Here is a 15893-nt window from a genome sequence, read left to right as displayed (position 1 = left end):
TTAGTTTTCAAAATAATGTATTGCATAGCTACCATCCTCCAACAATAATCAATTAATTTTTTGTGTTCTTTAAGATCATTTATGAACTTATGGGTTTAAACATATTTAATGTGTTTTAATCCATTGTTACTATTCTTATTGATGTTCAAATCGTCCCATCTTTGGTTAGTGGGAGCCTCTTCAACTTGGTTCCTTGGTCCTTTTCACATGATTTTTAAGTCTTTGATATGGTTCATGTTATACTTAATGGTGAAACAATGTTTTCCCTCTAAGATGAAGAACAAGACAAGGGTGTTTCCTCTTACCACTTCTATTCAGCCTTGTACTGGAGGTTCTAACCAGTGCAATAAGGCAAGAAAAGGAAATGAAAGGCATCTAGAATAGAAAGAAAGAAGTGAAACAACATTTATTCACAAGTGACTTGATTATATACATAGAAGATCTGAAAGAATCTGCAAAAAAATTATCAGAACTAATAAATAAGTTTAGCAAGGTCATAGGATACAAGATCAATATACAAAGATCAATCATATTTCTATTTCAGTGGAAATGAACAATCCAAAAATGAAATTAGGAAAGCAATTCCATTCACAATAGCATCACAAAGAATAAAGTACTTAGATAAATTTAATGTACAAAGTGTAAAACCTGTACTACAAAGTCTTATTGAGAGAAATTAAAGATTTACATAAGTGAAAAGATATTCTATGTTTTGTGATAGGAAACAATTGGGAGATTCACTACTGTTAAGATGGCAATTATGTCCAAACTGATTTCAAGATTCAATGAAACCCCTGTCAAAATCCCAGTGGGCTTTTGTGTTGTTGTTATTGTTGTTGCAGAAATTGTCGAATGAATCTTTTATTTTAATTGAAGTATAGTTGTTGTATGATATTATATAAATTACAGGTGTACAATATAGTGATTCACAATTTTTAAATGCTATACACCATTTTTAATTATTGTAAAATATTTGCTATATTCCCCATGTTGTACACTATATCCTTGTAGCTTATTTTATACCTAATAGTTGTACCTCTAACCCCTTACTCCTATATTGCCCCTCACCCCTTCCCTCTTCCCACTGGTAACCACTAAGTTGTTCTCTATATCTGTGAGCCTGCTTCTTTTTTGTTATATTCAATAGTTCGTTGTATTTTTTAGATTCCACATATAAGTGATATCATACAGTATTTGTCTTTCTCTGTCTGACTTATTTTACTTAGTATAATGCCCTCCAAGTCCATGCATGTTGCTGCAAATGGCAAAATTTCACTCTTTTTTGTGACTGGTATTCCATTGTGTATAGATATCAACATCTTCTTTATCTGTTCATCTGTGATGGACACTTAGGTTGCTTCCATATCTTGGCTATTGTAAATGATGCTGCTGTGAACATAGGGGTGCATGTATCTTTTTGAATTAGTGTTTTTGTTTCTTTCAGATATAAACCCAGGAGTGGAATTGCTGGGTCATATGGTAGTTCTATTTTTAGTTTTTTCATAAATCTCCATGCTGTTTTCCACAGTAAATGCATCAATTTACATTCCCACCAACAGTGTACAAGGGTTTCCTTTTCTCCACATCCTCTCCACCATTTGTTATTTGTGTTCTTTTTGATGATGACCATTCTGACAGGTGTGACGTGATATCTCATTGTGGTTTTTATTTGCACTTCCCTCATGATTAGTGACGTTGAGCATCTTTTCATGTGCCTGTTGGCCATCTGCAGTTATTCTTTGGAAAAATGTCTATTCAGTTCTTCTTCCATTTTTAAATAGGGTTTTTTGATGTTGAGTTGTATGAGCTGTTTATAATGTTGGATATTAACCCCTTTATTGGTCATATAATTTGCAAATCTTTTTTCTATAAGTCCTCTAACTTTGTTCTTATTTTTCAAAATTGTTTTAGCTATTCTAGGTCCTTTGTATTTCTGTATACATTTTAAGATTTTTTTTTCATTTTGTCCATGAAAAAAACCAATCTTAAAATGTATACAGAAATACAAAGGACCTAGAATAGCTAAAACAATTTTGAAAATAAGAACAAAGTTGGAGGACTTATTGCCCCAACTTCAAAGCTTACTATAAAGCTGCAACAATCGAGACAGTATAGTATTGACATAAAGATAGAAAATAGAATAGAATATGAAGTCCAGAAATAAAGCCTTATGTTTATGGTCAATTTATGTTCAACAAAGGTACAAAAGCAATTCATTGGGAAGAGGATACCCTTTTTTTTTTTTTTTTAAATAAAACCAAAACCAAATGGCACTGGGATGATTGGATATCCATGTGCCAAAAACCAACTTAGGCCCTTACCTCACACCATACACAAAAATGAACTTGAATGCATCATAGACATAAATGTAAGAGCTAAAATTATGAAACTCTTAGAAGAAAATACAAGGGAAGATTTTTGCAACCTTGGGTTAGGCAAAAAGTTCTTAGGTATGACACTAAAAGCATGATTCATAAAAGAAAAAATTGATAAATTGTACTCTACCAAAATTGAAACCCTTCACTCCTTAAAAGAAGCAATTAAAAAAAAAAAGAGAGACATAGATTGGGAGAAAATACTTGCAAATCACATATCTGATGAAGGGCTTGTAACCAGATTTTATGTAAACAACTCTTACAACTCAAAAATAAGAAGACAAACAACTAAATTTAAAATGGGCAAAAGATTCAAATAGACATTTTACCAGAGAAATTACATGAATTGCTAATAAGGACATGAAAAGATGCTCTACATCATTAGTCATTAGGGAAATGCAAATTAAAACCCTACCACACACCTACTAGGATGGCTATAATCCAAAAGACAGACAATGCCAACTATTGGGGAGGGTGGGGAGACTTTGGAATCCCCATATATTTCTAGCGGGAATGTAAAATCATGCACCCACTTTGGAAAATAGTCTGGCGGTTTCATTTGTGATCAGATGTACCTATCTTTCACACATTGTTGCTAGATTTTTGATCATGTTTAGGAAAGTTTTCTCCACTTTTGGGTTAGAGAAATTCACCTGCATTTTCTTCTAGAGTAATGTATGATTTTCTTTATTGCATTTAAATCTCTGGTCCACTTGGAATTTATGCTGCTTGTAAGATGTGAAGGATTGATTCAATTTTATCTTTTTTTCCACGTGCCAACATCACTTATTAAAAAGTCAGTCTCCTCCCACTGACTTGAGATACCTCCTTCACTGTATACTAAATTTGTCTATGTAAGTGGGGATAGTTCTGGATTCTCTATTCTGTTCTGTTGGCTGTCTATTTATTTGTATGACAATTCCATACTTTTTAAAATATAGAGGCTTGGGCTTCCCTGGTGGCACAGTGGTTGAGAGTCCGCCTGCCGATGCAGGGGACACGGGTTCGTGCCCCGGTCCGGGAGGATCCCACATGCCGCGGAGCAGCTGGACCCGTGAGCCATGGCCGCTGAGCCTGCGCGTCTGGAGCCTGTGCTCGGCAATGGGAGAGGCCACAACAGTGAGAGGCCCGCGTACCGCAAAAAAAAAAAAATATATATATATATATATATATATATAGAGAGAGAGAGAGAGAGAGAGCGAGGCTTTACAGAATGTGTTAATAGCTGGTAGGGCTAGCCTCTAAACCTTGGTGCTCTTTATTGGAATCTTTCTGCCCGTCCTTGGTGTTTTTTTCCCCTCCCAATAAACTTTATAATAAATTTTTCTAGACACAGAAAAAATACTCCACTGGGATTCTTGTTGCCATTATGTTACATTGATAAATTAACTTTGGGAAGATTGACATTTTTATGATCCTAACTTTTTCTTACCTTCATTTATTGAAACCTACTTTTGTGTCTTTTAGATAGTTTTTCTCCTTAGGTTTTGGGAATTTCTTATTATATTTATGCCTAGGTACTTCATTTTCTTTTTCTCTAGTAAATGGCGTCTTCTGTCATTCCTTCTGTCTGTTTTATTTGTGTGTGTGTGCACATGTGGGTGTGTGTATATAACACACACACATAAGCTATTATATAAGCATATATATTTTGTTGATTATGTATCTTAATTTTATACCTGCCTGTTTACTTTTATAATTTGCAGCAGATTTTCCATTGGTCCCATGATCTTTTTACCATACTGCACCAAGTGTTACTGGCTTTGCTAACTATTAGTTTCTTAGATTAAAAGGTTTCTTGCCTAGAAACCTCCCGTTAGAAAGAACCTCCTGGTTGTTCACTTTTTTTCCCTTGACATTCCTCTCCCTGCTGCAATGGAGGACTTCGATTGTTTTCCTGAGACCCTCTTACACTGTCAGCCTTAGTTCGGCTTCTCCCAGAAGGAGGTCCTGAGATGAGGATGTCAGTACAGGCAGTTTATTTGAGAGGTTGTCCCAGGAAGCAACAGAGGGGGAGTATGAACGTGAGAGAGGAAGCGGAGGCATACAAAGAAAGGGTATTTTTTCCCAGCAAGTCACCACAGTGGGTGATTGGAGCTTGTGCTCTGGGGGACGGTACAGAGTACCTAGAGTTATCCTAACCATGGGGCGAGGAGGTCTGGATGGCTTCTGTGTTATCCTAACCCGGACAGGAAGTGAGGAAGCTGGGAAGCCACCCACCAAATCCCCGTCCATTGGGTGAGGGGTGCTTTCAGGGCATCAGGGTTCACCCAGCCAGTAGAGCAGAACTGGGATTCAAACCGGGACTGGCCCCCCAGTCCATGCCTTGGAGGAAGCTCTGGAGAGTCACAGTGACTCCAAGTGAATCCTGCTCAGTCACTTTCTGGCTAAAAAGGCTTGATTTCCTCATCTTTATGTTGGGGATGGTAATAATACCTACCTCGTAGGGTTGCTGTGAGGATGAAAAAATGTAGGTTATAGACACAGACATAGATATAGAAATAGGTGTAGATCCAGATATAGATGTAGATATAGATACAGATACAGACATAGGTGTAGACATAGATGTGGGTGTAGATACAGATGTAGATAGAGACATAGACGTAGACATAGATGGAGATATAGATGAGATATAGAGACATAGATGTAGATGTAGATAGAGATATAGACACAGATACAGACATAGGTGTAGACATAGATATTGGTGTAGGTACGGGCATAGATATAGATGTAGATAGAGACACAGGTGTAGACAGATATAGATGTAGGCATAGATGGAGATGAAGATACAGATGGAGATGTAGACATGGATGGAGATGTAGATATAGACATAGACGTAGATGTAGACATAGATAGAGATGTTGACATAGATGTAGATGTAGACATAGACACAGGTGTAGACATAGATATAGACATATTGGAGATACAGGTGTAGATATAGACATGGATACAGAAGTAGATGTAGACGTAGATGTAGATATAGACATAGAGATGTGGACATAAATGTAGATGTAGACACAGGTGTAGACATTGATATAGACATAGATGGAGATACGGACGTAGATATAGACTGGATACAGACGTAATTGTAGATATAGATGTAGACGTAGGCATAGATGTAGACATGTAGATGTAGATATAGATGCAGATGTAGACATAGAAGCAGACGTAGGCCACACGTGGCATGCTCCCCTAGCGCTGGCAGTAACTGGGAGCTGGTGACATTGTCATGTGGCAGGACTTTTGTGCCTCGTCCTTGCAGTTGCCATCACCTTCTGTCCTCAACTCTATTCCTGCTTCTTTGCTCTTCTCAGATGGGTGCTCCCTTTCATGCTGTCATGAAACTTATCAAAGCTCTCCCCTGACGGCCCCCCTCTCTCACGGTCTGGCCCACTTCTCCTTCTCCCCAGGGCAGTGCTCTGGCCCCCTGTCTTCCTCAGATCCCTCCCACCAGCGCCGACTTGCTCTTGACTGTGCTCTGGGAGGTGGCGCAGCCTCACTTCCTTTGCATCGTGGGGCACGTGGGCCCCTCTGCGTGCAGCCTGTCTGGCTTTCCCTTTGCCATTCTCAGGACCCGTGAACTGTGCGGGGAGGACCTTCCCCCATCACGCAGAGCAGAGCAAGTTCTAATAAAATCCGAGTGGCAGATTAAACACTATTAGGTTGCTCATTATTGCAAGTTAAAATGATGATTCCATTTATTAAGGCCATTTAAGTTGGACACTCTGGTCCCCTTTGGGATTATGTCCTACTGAAAGTGTTGGATGACAGGGCCCCTCACACTCCCAGAACGCAAAGGGCAGGTCACCAGAGGAAGATGGGTTTCCTCGGGTGGGTGCCGTTGTTATTCTGACTGTGGATATGATGGTGTCTGGGGGCGTCCCCTCTCTCTGGGTCATACCGTTTGTGATCTGTGGACAGTTGGCCTGAAGACACTGCTGAGGTTCACTGACCATGTTTAGATAGGGCAAGAGGATGGAGCAAATCACACTTCCTGTCTTAGCTCACGAGAAGCTGGATTGGATTAATGTCCTGTCTTCTTTAGCAGATGAGTATTCTGGGACTGAGGGAGTCCCTGCAACACTCTCGTGAGTGTCTTCTTTCCTGTTTGGAGGGGGCGAGACAAGCAGAGCCCGTCTATTTGTTGAGATGTCTTCCTTTGCTTATTCCTTGGACAGTGGCTTAAGCGCAGCCGTTGGACTTTGGGGTCCTTCTAATGGGTCTTTTAGGGAGCGAGAGGACTCACAGCACTCTGAAGATTGGGTGCCTGTACCTAGAGCGGGGCTGAAGTGGAAAGGGGCCGGCACCGTGGGGACCGTATTCCAGCCCGCCTGCCATTCAGAAATGAAAGAGGACTGTAAGGTTTTCAGTGCAGACTCGTAAGTGCGAGACAGATACCGTCAGGTGACAGGTTGTGACAGCGCGGAGCTGCTTCCCCATTGTTTTAGTCGCGCAGACTTGGGGAGGAAACCAACACTGACACAAACCAACCGCACGGTGATTGGCAAACAATGAAGTGTTGGGAGTCGCTGCTGAAAGTCGATACTTTCCAATGGAATTGCTGTTTAATCATCACCTGGCCGCTGAATGACACAGCCCGGCTGGGTGGGAACTACAATTAGCTGCTGTCAACCTGGAGTGATTTTTTCTTCCCCTACAGACAGTGGAATAGTAAGACATCAATAGCCAACGTTCTGTGCCCAACTGTGAAGTGGCCCATAGTTCAAAGGAAAAGAAAAGAAAGGGGTGGGGGCTCTTGCCCCAGCCCCGGGGAAGACTGGCTGCTTGCTTTCTCACCTCTGCCACAGCAGAGAAACAGGAGCCGACTTGCATCAGAAGGAACCTATCTATGAAACAGAAACAGAATCACGGACATAGAGAACAGACTGGTGGTTGCCAAGGGGGCGGGGGGTTGGGGGAGGGATGGAGTGGGAGTTTGGGGTCAGCAGATGTAAGCTGTTGTATATAGAATGGATAAACAACAAGGTCCTACTGTACAGCACAGGGAACTATATTCGATATCCTATCGTAAACCATAATGGGAAAGAATATTTTAAAAAAAGAATGTATATATATGTATAATTGAATCACTTTGCTGTACAGCAGAAATGAACACAACCTTGTAAATCAACTATACTTCAATAAAAAATATATTGATTAAAAAAAGAAAAAGAAGAAACCACTTCCTTTGCCTTGTTTGTGTCAGGAGCTCTCTCACCCCGGCTAGGAAGGAGCTGGAAGGCCTGTGTGGTCCCCTGGGTGCACAGATCACTTCCCTTTCCTTTTTCTGTGTTGAGCCTTCAGGTGGAGAGTGGCACAGCTGGCTAGGGCTGGTGCGCCGTGTCTTGTAGCTTTCGGGGGCATCTTCCTTAAAGGATGGACCTGCCCCCAGCTGCTGGAAGGTTTACCATAGCACTTGCCCTCCCAGCTGCCAGGGGAGTTTAGTTCTTTGTCTCCTTGGTGTCTCCAAACCAAAATTTGTCACCGCTACAGCTACACGGATGAGCATAAACACCCTCTGCTCTTTGTGGTTGACGCTTGGGGTCTTCTAGGGAAATGCAAGACTCTCTTTGTTCTTTTTAAACGGCACAGAGAACGGCCATCCCACTCTTAGCATTTAGCAAGTGGGTAACTATTTTTCTAAGATATGGTGGTCGTGGACCGAGTAGACACATTTGCCTGGCAGTGCTGAGCCCTTTCACAACTGAAGCCCAAATGGGAAAGAATCAGGTTCTTAGCTTGCTTGGGAAGAAGGGCTGTAGGGCTCTTCCGCATCCAGCAGGAATCTAAATGCAGGCAATGAATCAAGAGCGTCTGGCCTCAGCGACTAGTTTCTCCATTGGTCTGTTCTTAACGTAGTCATCTAGTGTCTGCGTTAAACTTATTTATTTACTAATGTTAGGTGATGGATTAAAAAATGTGCAGAAAATCTTTCTACAAGAGATAAGATATTGCCGGCCGCCGTAACGCTCCCGGCTCTTTTTGCTTCCTTTCTGCTTTTCCTAGTTTTCAGGGCAGAGCTCGGGCTCCCACACCATATATCCTGATTAGATAGTGGATATTACTAAGGGGATGTTTTTTAAGCCTATCATTGACACATTTAATTCATTAGCTACCAAATCCACAAGCAAATTTTGCATGGCCATACCGCCCGCAGGGGTGGGATAGGGAGGGTGGGAGGGAGGGAGACGCAAGAGGGAAGAGAGATGGGAACATATGTATATGTATAACTGATTCACTTTGTTATAAAGCAGAAACTAACACACCATTGTAAAGCAATTATACTCCAATAAAGATGTGAAAAAAAGAGAATGTAACAAGGTGGGAGGGAGACGCAAGAGGGAGGAGATATGGGGATATATGTATATGTATAGCTGATTCACTTTGTTATAAGGAGAAATTAACACACCATTGTAAAGCAATTATACTCCAATACAGATGTTAAAAAATAATAAAAAAATAAAAATTCTCTATGATAAAAAAAAAAACATGGTTAATCCAGGGAGCTGCAATAAAAGGTGAAAAATTATGTCCCAGCAAATGTGGAATATTGCTCTTCTGTAGAGACTTTTACTGGTCTACGATATCTTTCTTCATAAATTTTTCTTCTGCTCGGTTCTCTTGGTAACTTAACCGTTTGTTGTTTCCAGACCGCAGAATGGCTCAATGATCCTCTACAACAGGAAGAAAGTGAAATACAGGAAAGACGGGTATTGCTGGAAAAAGAGGAAAGATGGGAAAACGACCAGAGAGGACCACATGAAACTGAAGGTCCAGGGAGTAGAGGTAAAGAGCAGACAAGGCTCCCTTGTTCTGCAGATGGCATTTCTGGGCTGCAATAGGATGGAAATGGTTTCGGGTCATTTGATGCCAGGCACTTACTGTCGACAGTATTTTGTTTGTCAAGACCCCGTTTGTTGTTTTTCTTTTTTCCTAACTTTTTACCCTGTGTCGCCATTTAAGTTTTCCCTGAAACCAGATGTAACTAAGACGCTCCTGTTTCTTGAGAGTCATTGGTGTACAGATTGGGATCAGCGAGATTCTTGCAGAATCACAAGGAGCCTCCGGTGCCTTGAGAGTTTGGGAGGAAAGAGGGAGCTGTGTAAGGCATCTCCCTCTTGAGGGGGCCAGGGACGCCTCTGTTGAGCGGATCCCATGGGAGTGGTGATCCCCAACCAGAGCCTGGCTTCCCTCTCTCTATTCACGAACGCTTCCGTTTCCCACTGGGTGTTGCAACCTCAGGGAGCTCACAGGTATTAAGGATAACAAGGTGTGTTGCAGGGCTGGGACAGAGGTGGGCACAGTAGAAAGCATCCTGGGATGTTGTGCAAACTTCAGATTGCGGGAGGACAGGGTGCAGTCTGGTTCCCTTGGTATCGTCCTGACCCCACGTGCTCTCACTGTGGAGGAGCCATGGAGACGTCCCCCGGTTCCTCTTTTCCATTGTTTGAGGGCCTGAGCCATGTGTCACAGCGGGAGAGAGAGGGTGTGAATCGTGGTGCATTCTGGGCAGTGAGTTGGTGAGCACCCACTTCTCTGCTTTCCCTGGTGATCCTTGTACAGGATCTTCCCCGGGAGTATGCCAGCTGCTGTCCTGGGCCAGGAGCTGGGAAGCTGGCTGTGAGCCACCTGGGAATTCACAGAGGTCAGAGAGGGGCTCCCAGAGTCCGCTGGTGCGTTGGGTCCTCCAGTGTGTCAGGATTAATCTCCAGGACCCACTCGAGTTCAACGGCTCCCTCCACGCCGACGTGCTTTGTGACGCACTTCATCATTGTGACTTCCTCTATATTAATCATGTGCTTTTACGGCTGTTAAAACAGCATCCAATGGCTTTTATTCTATTGCTCCACAGAGAGAGATAACTTGGATTTTATGCTTTTGCGTTTTTTTTTTTTAAACACCTAGTAACAATGCTTTATGATGATGAACAAAGAAAAAGGCGGGATAGGAGAAATCCCAGTTCCCTGTGTTCTCCTGGGCTCAGTGTTTGCACGGCTGATAGAAGCAACTGCACGAAACATTCAAATGCAGATTACCAGAACATGCTGCTCCAAACCCAACTCCAGGACTGTGACTGGTGATAGTGCAAACGGAGTAGCCATTGTTACCGAAACTGACGGAGGTGGGGCTTTGCTTGTACCCTCCTAGATGGAGGAATAGATAGAAAGCGAGAAGTGGGGGAGGGGCAAGTGAGGGGCCACTGTGCTGTGGGAATTCACACCCAAACCTCGCCATCAGCCCCCATGCCTGTGGGCCTCTGGTATATTTCATCTCCGTACTATGTAAGTCAGGAACTTCTGGTTGTAAGTAACAGCAGGGTGGGATTCTTCCTCAGCAGCAACCAAAGCTCAGGGGAAAAAAAAAAAGCCACAGTGTTCCTTTCCTTCCCTCCTGTTATAAGTTAGAATCCTCACTGGATGGAATCAGAATGATTTATGGTTATTCTTAGGCCATACTTATGTTCGGAGTTACTCGTGGCTTCCTCACTTGCAGTCTAACATGTAGACGTGTGTGTGTGGGGGCGGCCTGGACCCTCAGACCACCGAGGAAGGGGATGGACAAGACAGTGCGGGGTTTCCATGACTTTCTGGACGTGAGCAACAGCAGGGCAGTAGGAACGGGAGGCGGGCTTGGAGGAATTTAGCAGCAGCACAAGGGGTGTGTTTTCAGGTTCTTGGAGAGTGAGGCCCCAGGTGGGTGTGAAGTGTGGTGGTCGCTCCCATTGGGCTTGGGGAGCTGTCCCATTGAGTCGATCAGCAGACGTTGACTGTGGCCCCTACTCTGTGCAGGGCCCTGTGGTGTCTACTGAGAACATAGGAGCCGCGTTCTCTGCCCCAGGGACTCGCATTTAAATCGAGGAGGTAGCCGTGTCCATACCTACAAGTCATGAACTGTACTGAGGAGTACAGAAGGCTGAGCGTTTCAGAGAAGTGTCCTGGGAGTTCAGGGTGGGCTGGGATGATCAGAGAAGCTTCCTGGGTGAGATGGGCCATAAGTGAAGCTCTTAAAGTTGGGGGGGATTGTCTGTGTAACGTAGTGTTTCCTAGCTTAACTTTCTCTCTTAGCCTTTGGATTCTGAGATCCCCCTTCCCTTGGAACTGCTCTATAGTATTCAAGTGTATAAGCGTTTGAATCACTCCTTGGTCGGTGGACTTTTGGGTTCTTTCCTGGTGTCCAATGTTACGATACTTCAGTCGACGTTCTCATCCATGTCTGCTTGTGCACGTGTGCAACCCAGACCTGGCATTGCTGGGTGTAGGGTCTGAGTATTTTCAGTTTAACTGGATGCTGTCAAATGGCTCCCAAGTGGCTGTGCTAACTACCTGCCCACCAGCACTGAGAATGACCATTACTTCTGCACCCTCTCCCACGCTGATGGGTGAAAGATGATACCCCGTGCAGTCTGAACTTGGGTTTTTCTTAGTTATTCGTGGGGACGAGCTCATTCTCGTGTTCGTGGATGTCCTTTGCTGTGGACTGTCTACCGTGGGCATGATTTTTAAACAGCCCCAAAGGAAGATTTATCCGGCAAGAGCAGCCCCACATCTCACCGACGTTTCTCCTGCATTTGCTCTGATCTGGACCAGTGGCTGGGAAGCCCCGTTGTCATGCAGGGGACAGTAGGCAGGTGGGCCTTCCCACCCGGGAAATTGCAATGCATATATACCTGGGTTTTGCATCTCACAGGAGGGGGGCTTCCCAGTCCGGACTCTGCTTCCTTCTTCAGTGGATTCAGTCAGGTGGTTCCCATTGACTTAGTACATATATCATGCCAGGTAGGGCGCCAGCCAGCTGCCCCTACCGTTGGGTGAGGCAGACAGTCCCGCCCAGGGTCTTGGAGTTGTGATTTTCTACCACTCCGGCTGCTTTCCTCAGTTCGAGGGCATGATAGATATTCGGATTTACCATTTAACATATCACTTGCTGTAAGCCTTCCCTCAGGCCAGGGAAGCTTCCAGCCCTGTTGGTGGAACTGCTCAGAGGTCTGGCTTCTTTTGTTCTCAGAGGCTGAGGCCCCTGGTTACACAGGCAACTCAAAGGCACATTGATTTTCTCATCCAGGCCCAGGACGGGGGGCAGCCGCTTTAGAAGTTGATGAGCTCTTAGGTCCGTGATTCGTTGTCTTGTCTGTAAGCCAAGGAGAAGCCAGCTCAGTAAGGTTTCCTGGGGTGACAGGGGTTGGCAGGGAGGAAAAAGAAGGTGGTTGTGATGCCAACATTTCATCAGATGAAATCTCAGCGGGCCTGAAGCGGGCCCTGCTCTCCAGGTAGAGCGATGCCTGCTGACCTGGGCCTGGGGTGTGCGGGGAGAGGACCTCTGGTGGTGGGGGGAGCACTTCCTGAATGCAGAGAGGCACACCTGGTGCCCCCGTGTCTCCAGGATCACCACGCCATGGGTGGGATGAGCTGGGTGAAGTCAGCCCAAGGAGATGTTGTTCTTTGGGCCAAGCTGGAAGAGTATTTTTCAAGTTCATGGTGCTCTTCTCTGGCCCCAGAAGCCTGCGGGGCTGTCTTCTGCCCTGTCCTCCCTCACCCCTATTCCTGAAATCGCCGGGTGTCTCAGAATCCAGGCTGTCGACTTCCTAGCCCTTTCACTGCTGGGTTCCCATGACAGGAGCCACCCCTGGCCACAGGCTTACAAATGTCCTGTACACCATCTCACTCGACCCTTCTCAGAACGTCCACACCAGGTACATGTGACTACACCCGTTTCACACATGAAGAGATGGTACCTCGCGAGGGCTTCTCTTGCTCCACATCCCGCCACGAATCAATGCAGAGCTGGGACGTGAGCCGAGATCCGCCTGGCTCTGCAGCGTGAGCGCTTGCCCTGGGCATTCTGGCGGGGTTTTGGGTCAAGTCCGGCACATACCCTTCGTTCATCAGCCAGCTGTTGAATGCTTTCTACCCACCAGCACTGGGAGAGGTACCGAGGATGTAGTGATGTCAACAAGGGCACTCCCCTTCTCATGGGGACAACTTTATCGCGGGGTCATGAGGGCTGGGATGGAAGACTTACGAGGCTCTGGACCGAACACATAGCAGGGGCGCCTAAGGCAGACTTGGTCTTAAGAAACGACGTAAACGCAGGGAACCAGGTGCTGGTGAGGGCTGGACAGTGAGGGCGTAGGGATGGAAACGAGCGATGGGCAGAGACAGAGGCTGCTGAAAAGTAGCTAACATGATTTACAGCAACAGGGGCCCAGAACTGTGACGTGTGAGCATCTCTCTCAGCCCTTTGCAGACCAGATACTCCCCCGCCTGGGGACGAGGCTCTCTGCTCTGATCACAAGGCGTGCCTTGCCGTGACGTCCTGCCTTTGGAACCGATGCGTGGACATTGCACAGAAGCTGTTGGCTTGACTGTGGGTAGCACGGAGAAAGGCATCCTTCCCCACTGAGCCCGTTCCGAGGTAGACAGGTACCCCCTGGCCTGGACCATCTGCCCAGCAGAAATGCTAGCCATTGCCTCTGACCAGAATTTTCAGCAGTGAAGAGAGAGTTTGGTTTTGCTGACCTCTTTGTGCTGCCTGAAAGAATGAAAAGCTGCTTTGACTTCTCAACTAAGTGCCTGAAAGCTCAAAGCCCCGGCTTGCATGGGGAAGTGGCAGGCAAGGTTATGTTTTTGGACGTGGCCTCGTTAGAAGTGATATTCTTTATTTGGACACTTAGGCCACGTATTAAGAAGGAAAAAAAAAAAAGCACCTCTTTTAAAAGTAGGAATGATTTTGTAGTTACCGCATTAGGAATTAACAGGGCATGAAATAACTGTCTGCCTCGTGGCGATGTCAGATCATTTCAGCTCCGCTTGCAGCCGTAAGATAAATAGGTATCTTGCTTGCAGCTGATGGAAAATATTTAAAATAGCCAACCACAAACATGCATGGTGCCCAAATTGGGTTTGGGAAACAGCAATGAATAGATAAGGGGTAAGTGAGTGGGCTGATGAAACAGCTGAGTGGCAGAAGCTCACAAAAGGTCAAGTGAGTCTGCATGTTGCCACTCTGTGCTTTTCAACAGAATACAGATTTTTTGCTTTCCGTAAGCGATCGTGTAACTTTGGTCTGTGGATGTCTTATTTCAACCCGTTCTTCTTCAGACTTGCCATGCGCCCACTGGTCTATACCGTATAATGTGTCCCTTGCTCAGAACCTCTTTTCCCCACGTCTACGTCAAGACTGTGTTAGCCTTGTAACTTCTGAACCTTCTACGGCATCTTCCCTGATCTGCAGTCAGAAGAAATTATCCCCCGTCTTTCATTGCCATAGCGCTCCGTCTGTACCTTTCCTGAAGAGGTGTTCTCTTTGACTCTATATGAGCTCTGTCCAGTTCAACAAACATAAATTAAGTGTCTAGTATTTTCTAGATACTAGAACACCTCTATCTGGTATCTAGATACTAGGTGATCTGTTAAGTACAGGATCTAGAGAGGCAAGTAAGACAGAGCATTCTTTTTTTAATACTGTTTTTTAAAAAATTTTTATTTATCTATCTATTTTTTGGCTGCACCGCGAGGCATGCAGGATCTTAGTTCCCCAACCAGGGATCGAACCTGTGCCCCCTGCATTGGGAGCACAGGGTCTTAACCACTGGACCACCAGGGAAATCTCACGAAAGAGCATCCTACTTGGGAAACTTTCAGAAACATGAAATTGGTCATTGCAATATGATGCGGTGATTGTTGCCATGGAGAAATGGTGTTAGAACGAACTTGTTTCCCTCTCTGAGGACAGGGTCTGATCAGTCACCCATGGGAACTCGTTCTGAGCAGTGGGATCTGCTGAAGGACCACCTGCCTTCACAGGTACTCCTCATCTGAGCCTCAACCCAGCCCTGCCGTTCAGTCACGGCAGCATTTTTATCCCTACTGGTCCCATGTCTGAGACTTGAACCCAGGTTCAAGTCCAGTCCCAGCCACCCCTCCCGTCCGGTGCCGAGAGCTGTGGTCCAGGTGTCTGGTCTCATGACTCCAGTGCAGGGAGCCGCTCTGTTTAGCAGCAGCTCAGAGGGTCTCCCAGGGCTCTCTTCTGACTTTTAATCATCTGAATTTTTGTGCCGCATTCTGCTGGCATGCGGACACGTTAAAACTTAATTTCCTATTACCTGGGTGTGTGTCGGTGGTATCAATTCAGGAGCTCAAATCCATAGTCTTTCCTTAATTTCTAATTACTCAGCATCCCTGGTGACATGTCCCTACACAATTCATATGATTAAAATTTTAGCTGATAAATAACATAAGCTACCGACGTTTTAAAGTGGCAGGAGCGCCCTGTCTGTTCACAGTCCGCTGGCTCCCAGAGGCCTGGCCACGGTGCTGGTTTCGCTTCTCCTTCTTCAGCTTCCTCCTCCCTGACCACAGCCAGCTAGTGACAGCAACAGCAAGGACGGTGTGCATCACTTAGTGAGCTCCTATTGGATACCCGGTCCTGTACCCATCACTCTAGAAGCATCACCTCATTCAGTGACTTGGCAACATCCCTTTTGGGTAGGTACTGCCCTTATCTTCATTTCTGTAGCAG

General features: G+C 45.1%; 1 protein-coding gene across 15 annotated transcripts in view; it reads left to right on the top strand.

Moving 5' to 3' along the window:
• Positions 1 to 15893, top strand: part of CAMTA1 (calmodulin binding transcription activator 1) — an 894146-nt gene that overhangs the window by 436998 nt on the left and 441255 nt on the right. For all 15 annotated transcript variants that reach the window (XM_060283626.1, XM_060283601.1, XM_060283652.1 and 12 more), the window contains one exon: positions 9026 to 9161. In XM_060283626.1, the coding sequence (XP_060139609.1) occupies positions 9026 to 9161 (136 nt within the window). The remainder of the gene's footprint in view (positions 1 to 9025; positions 9162 to 15893) is intronic.

This window comes from Globicephala melas, chromosome 1, assembly GCF_963455315.2.
Source record: "Globicephala melas chromosome 1, mGloMel1.2, whole genome shotgun sequence".
Taxonomy (NCBI): domain Eukaryota; kingdom Metazoa; phylum Chordata; class Mammalia; order Artiodactyla; family Delphinidae; genus Globicephala; species Globicephala melas.
The sequence above is the reverse complement of the archived record's forward strand: the minus strand, read 5'-3'. Positions and strand labels throughout refer to the sequence as shown.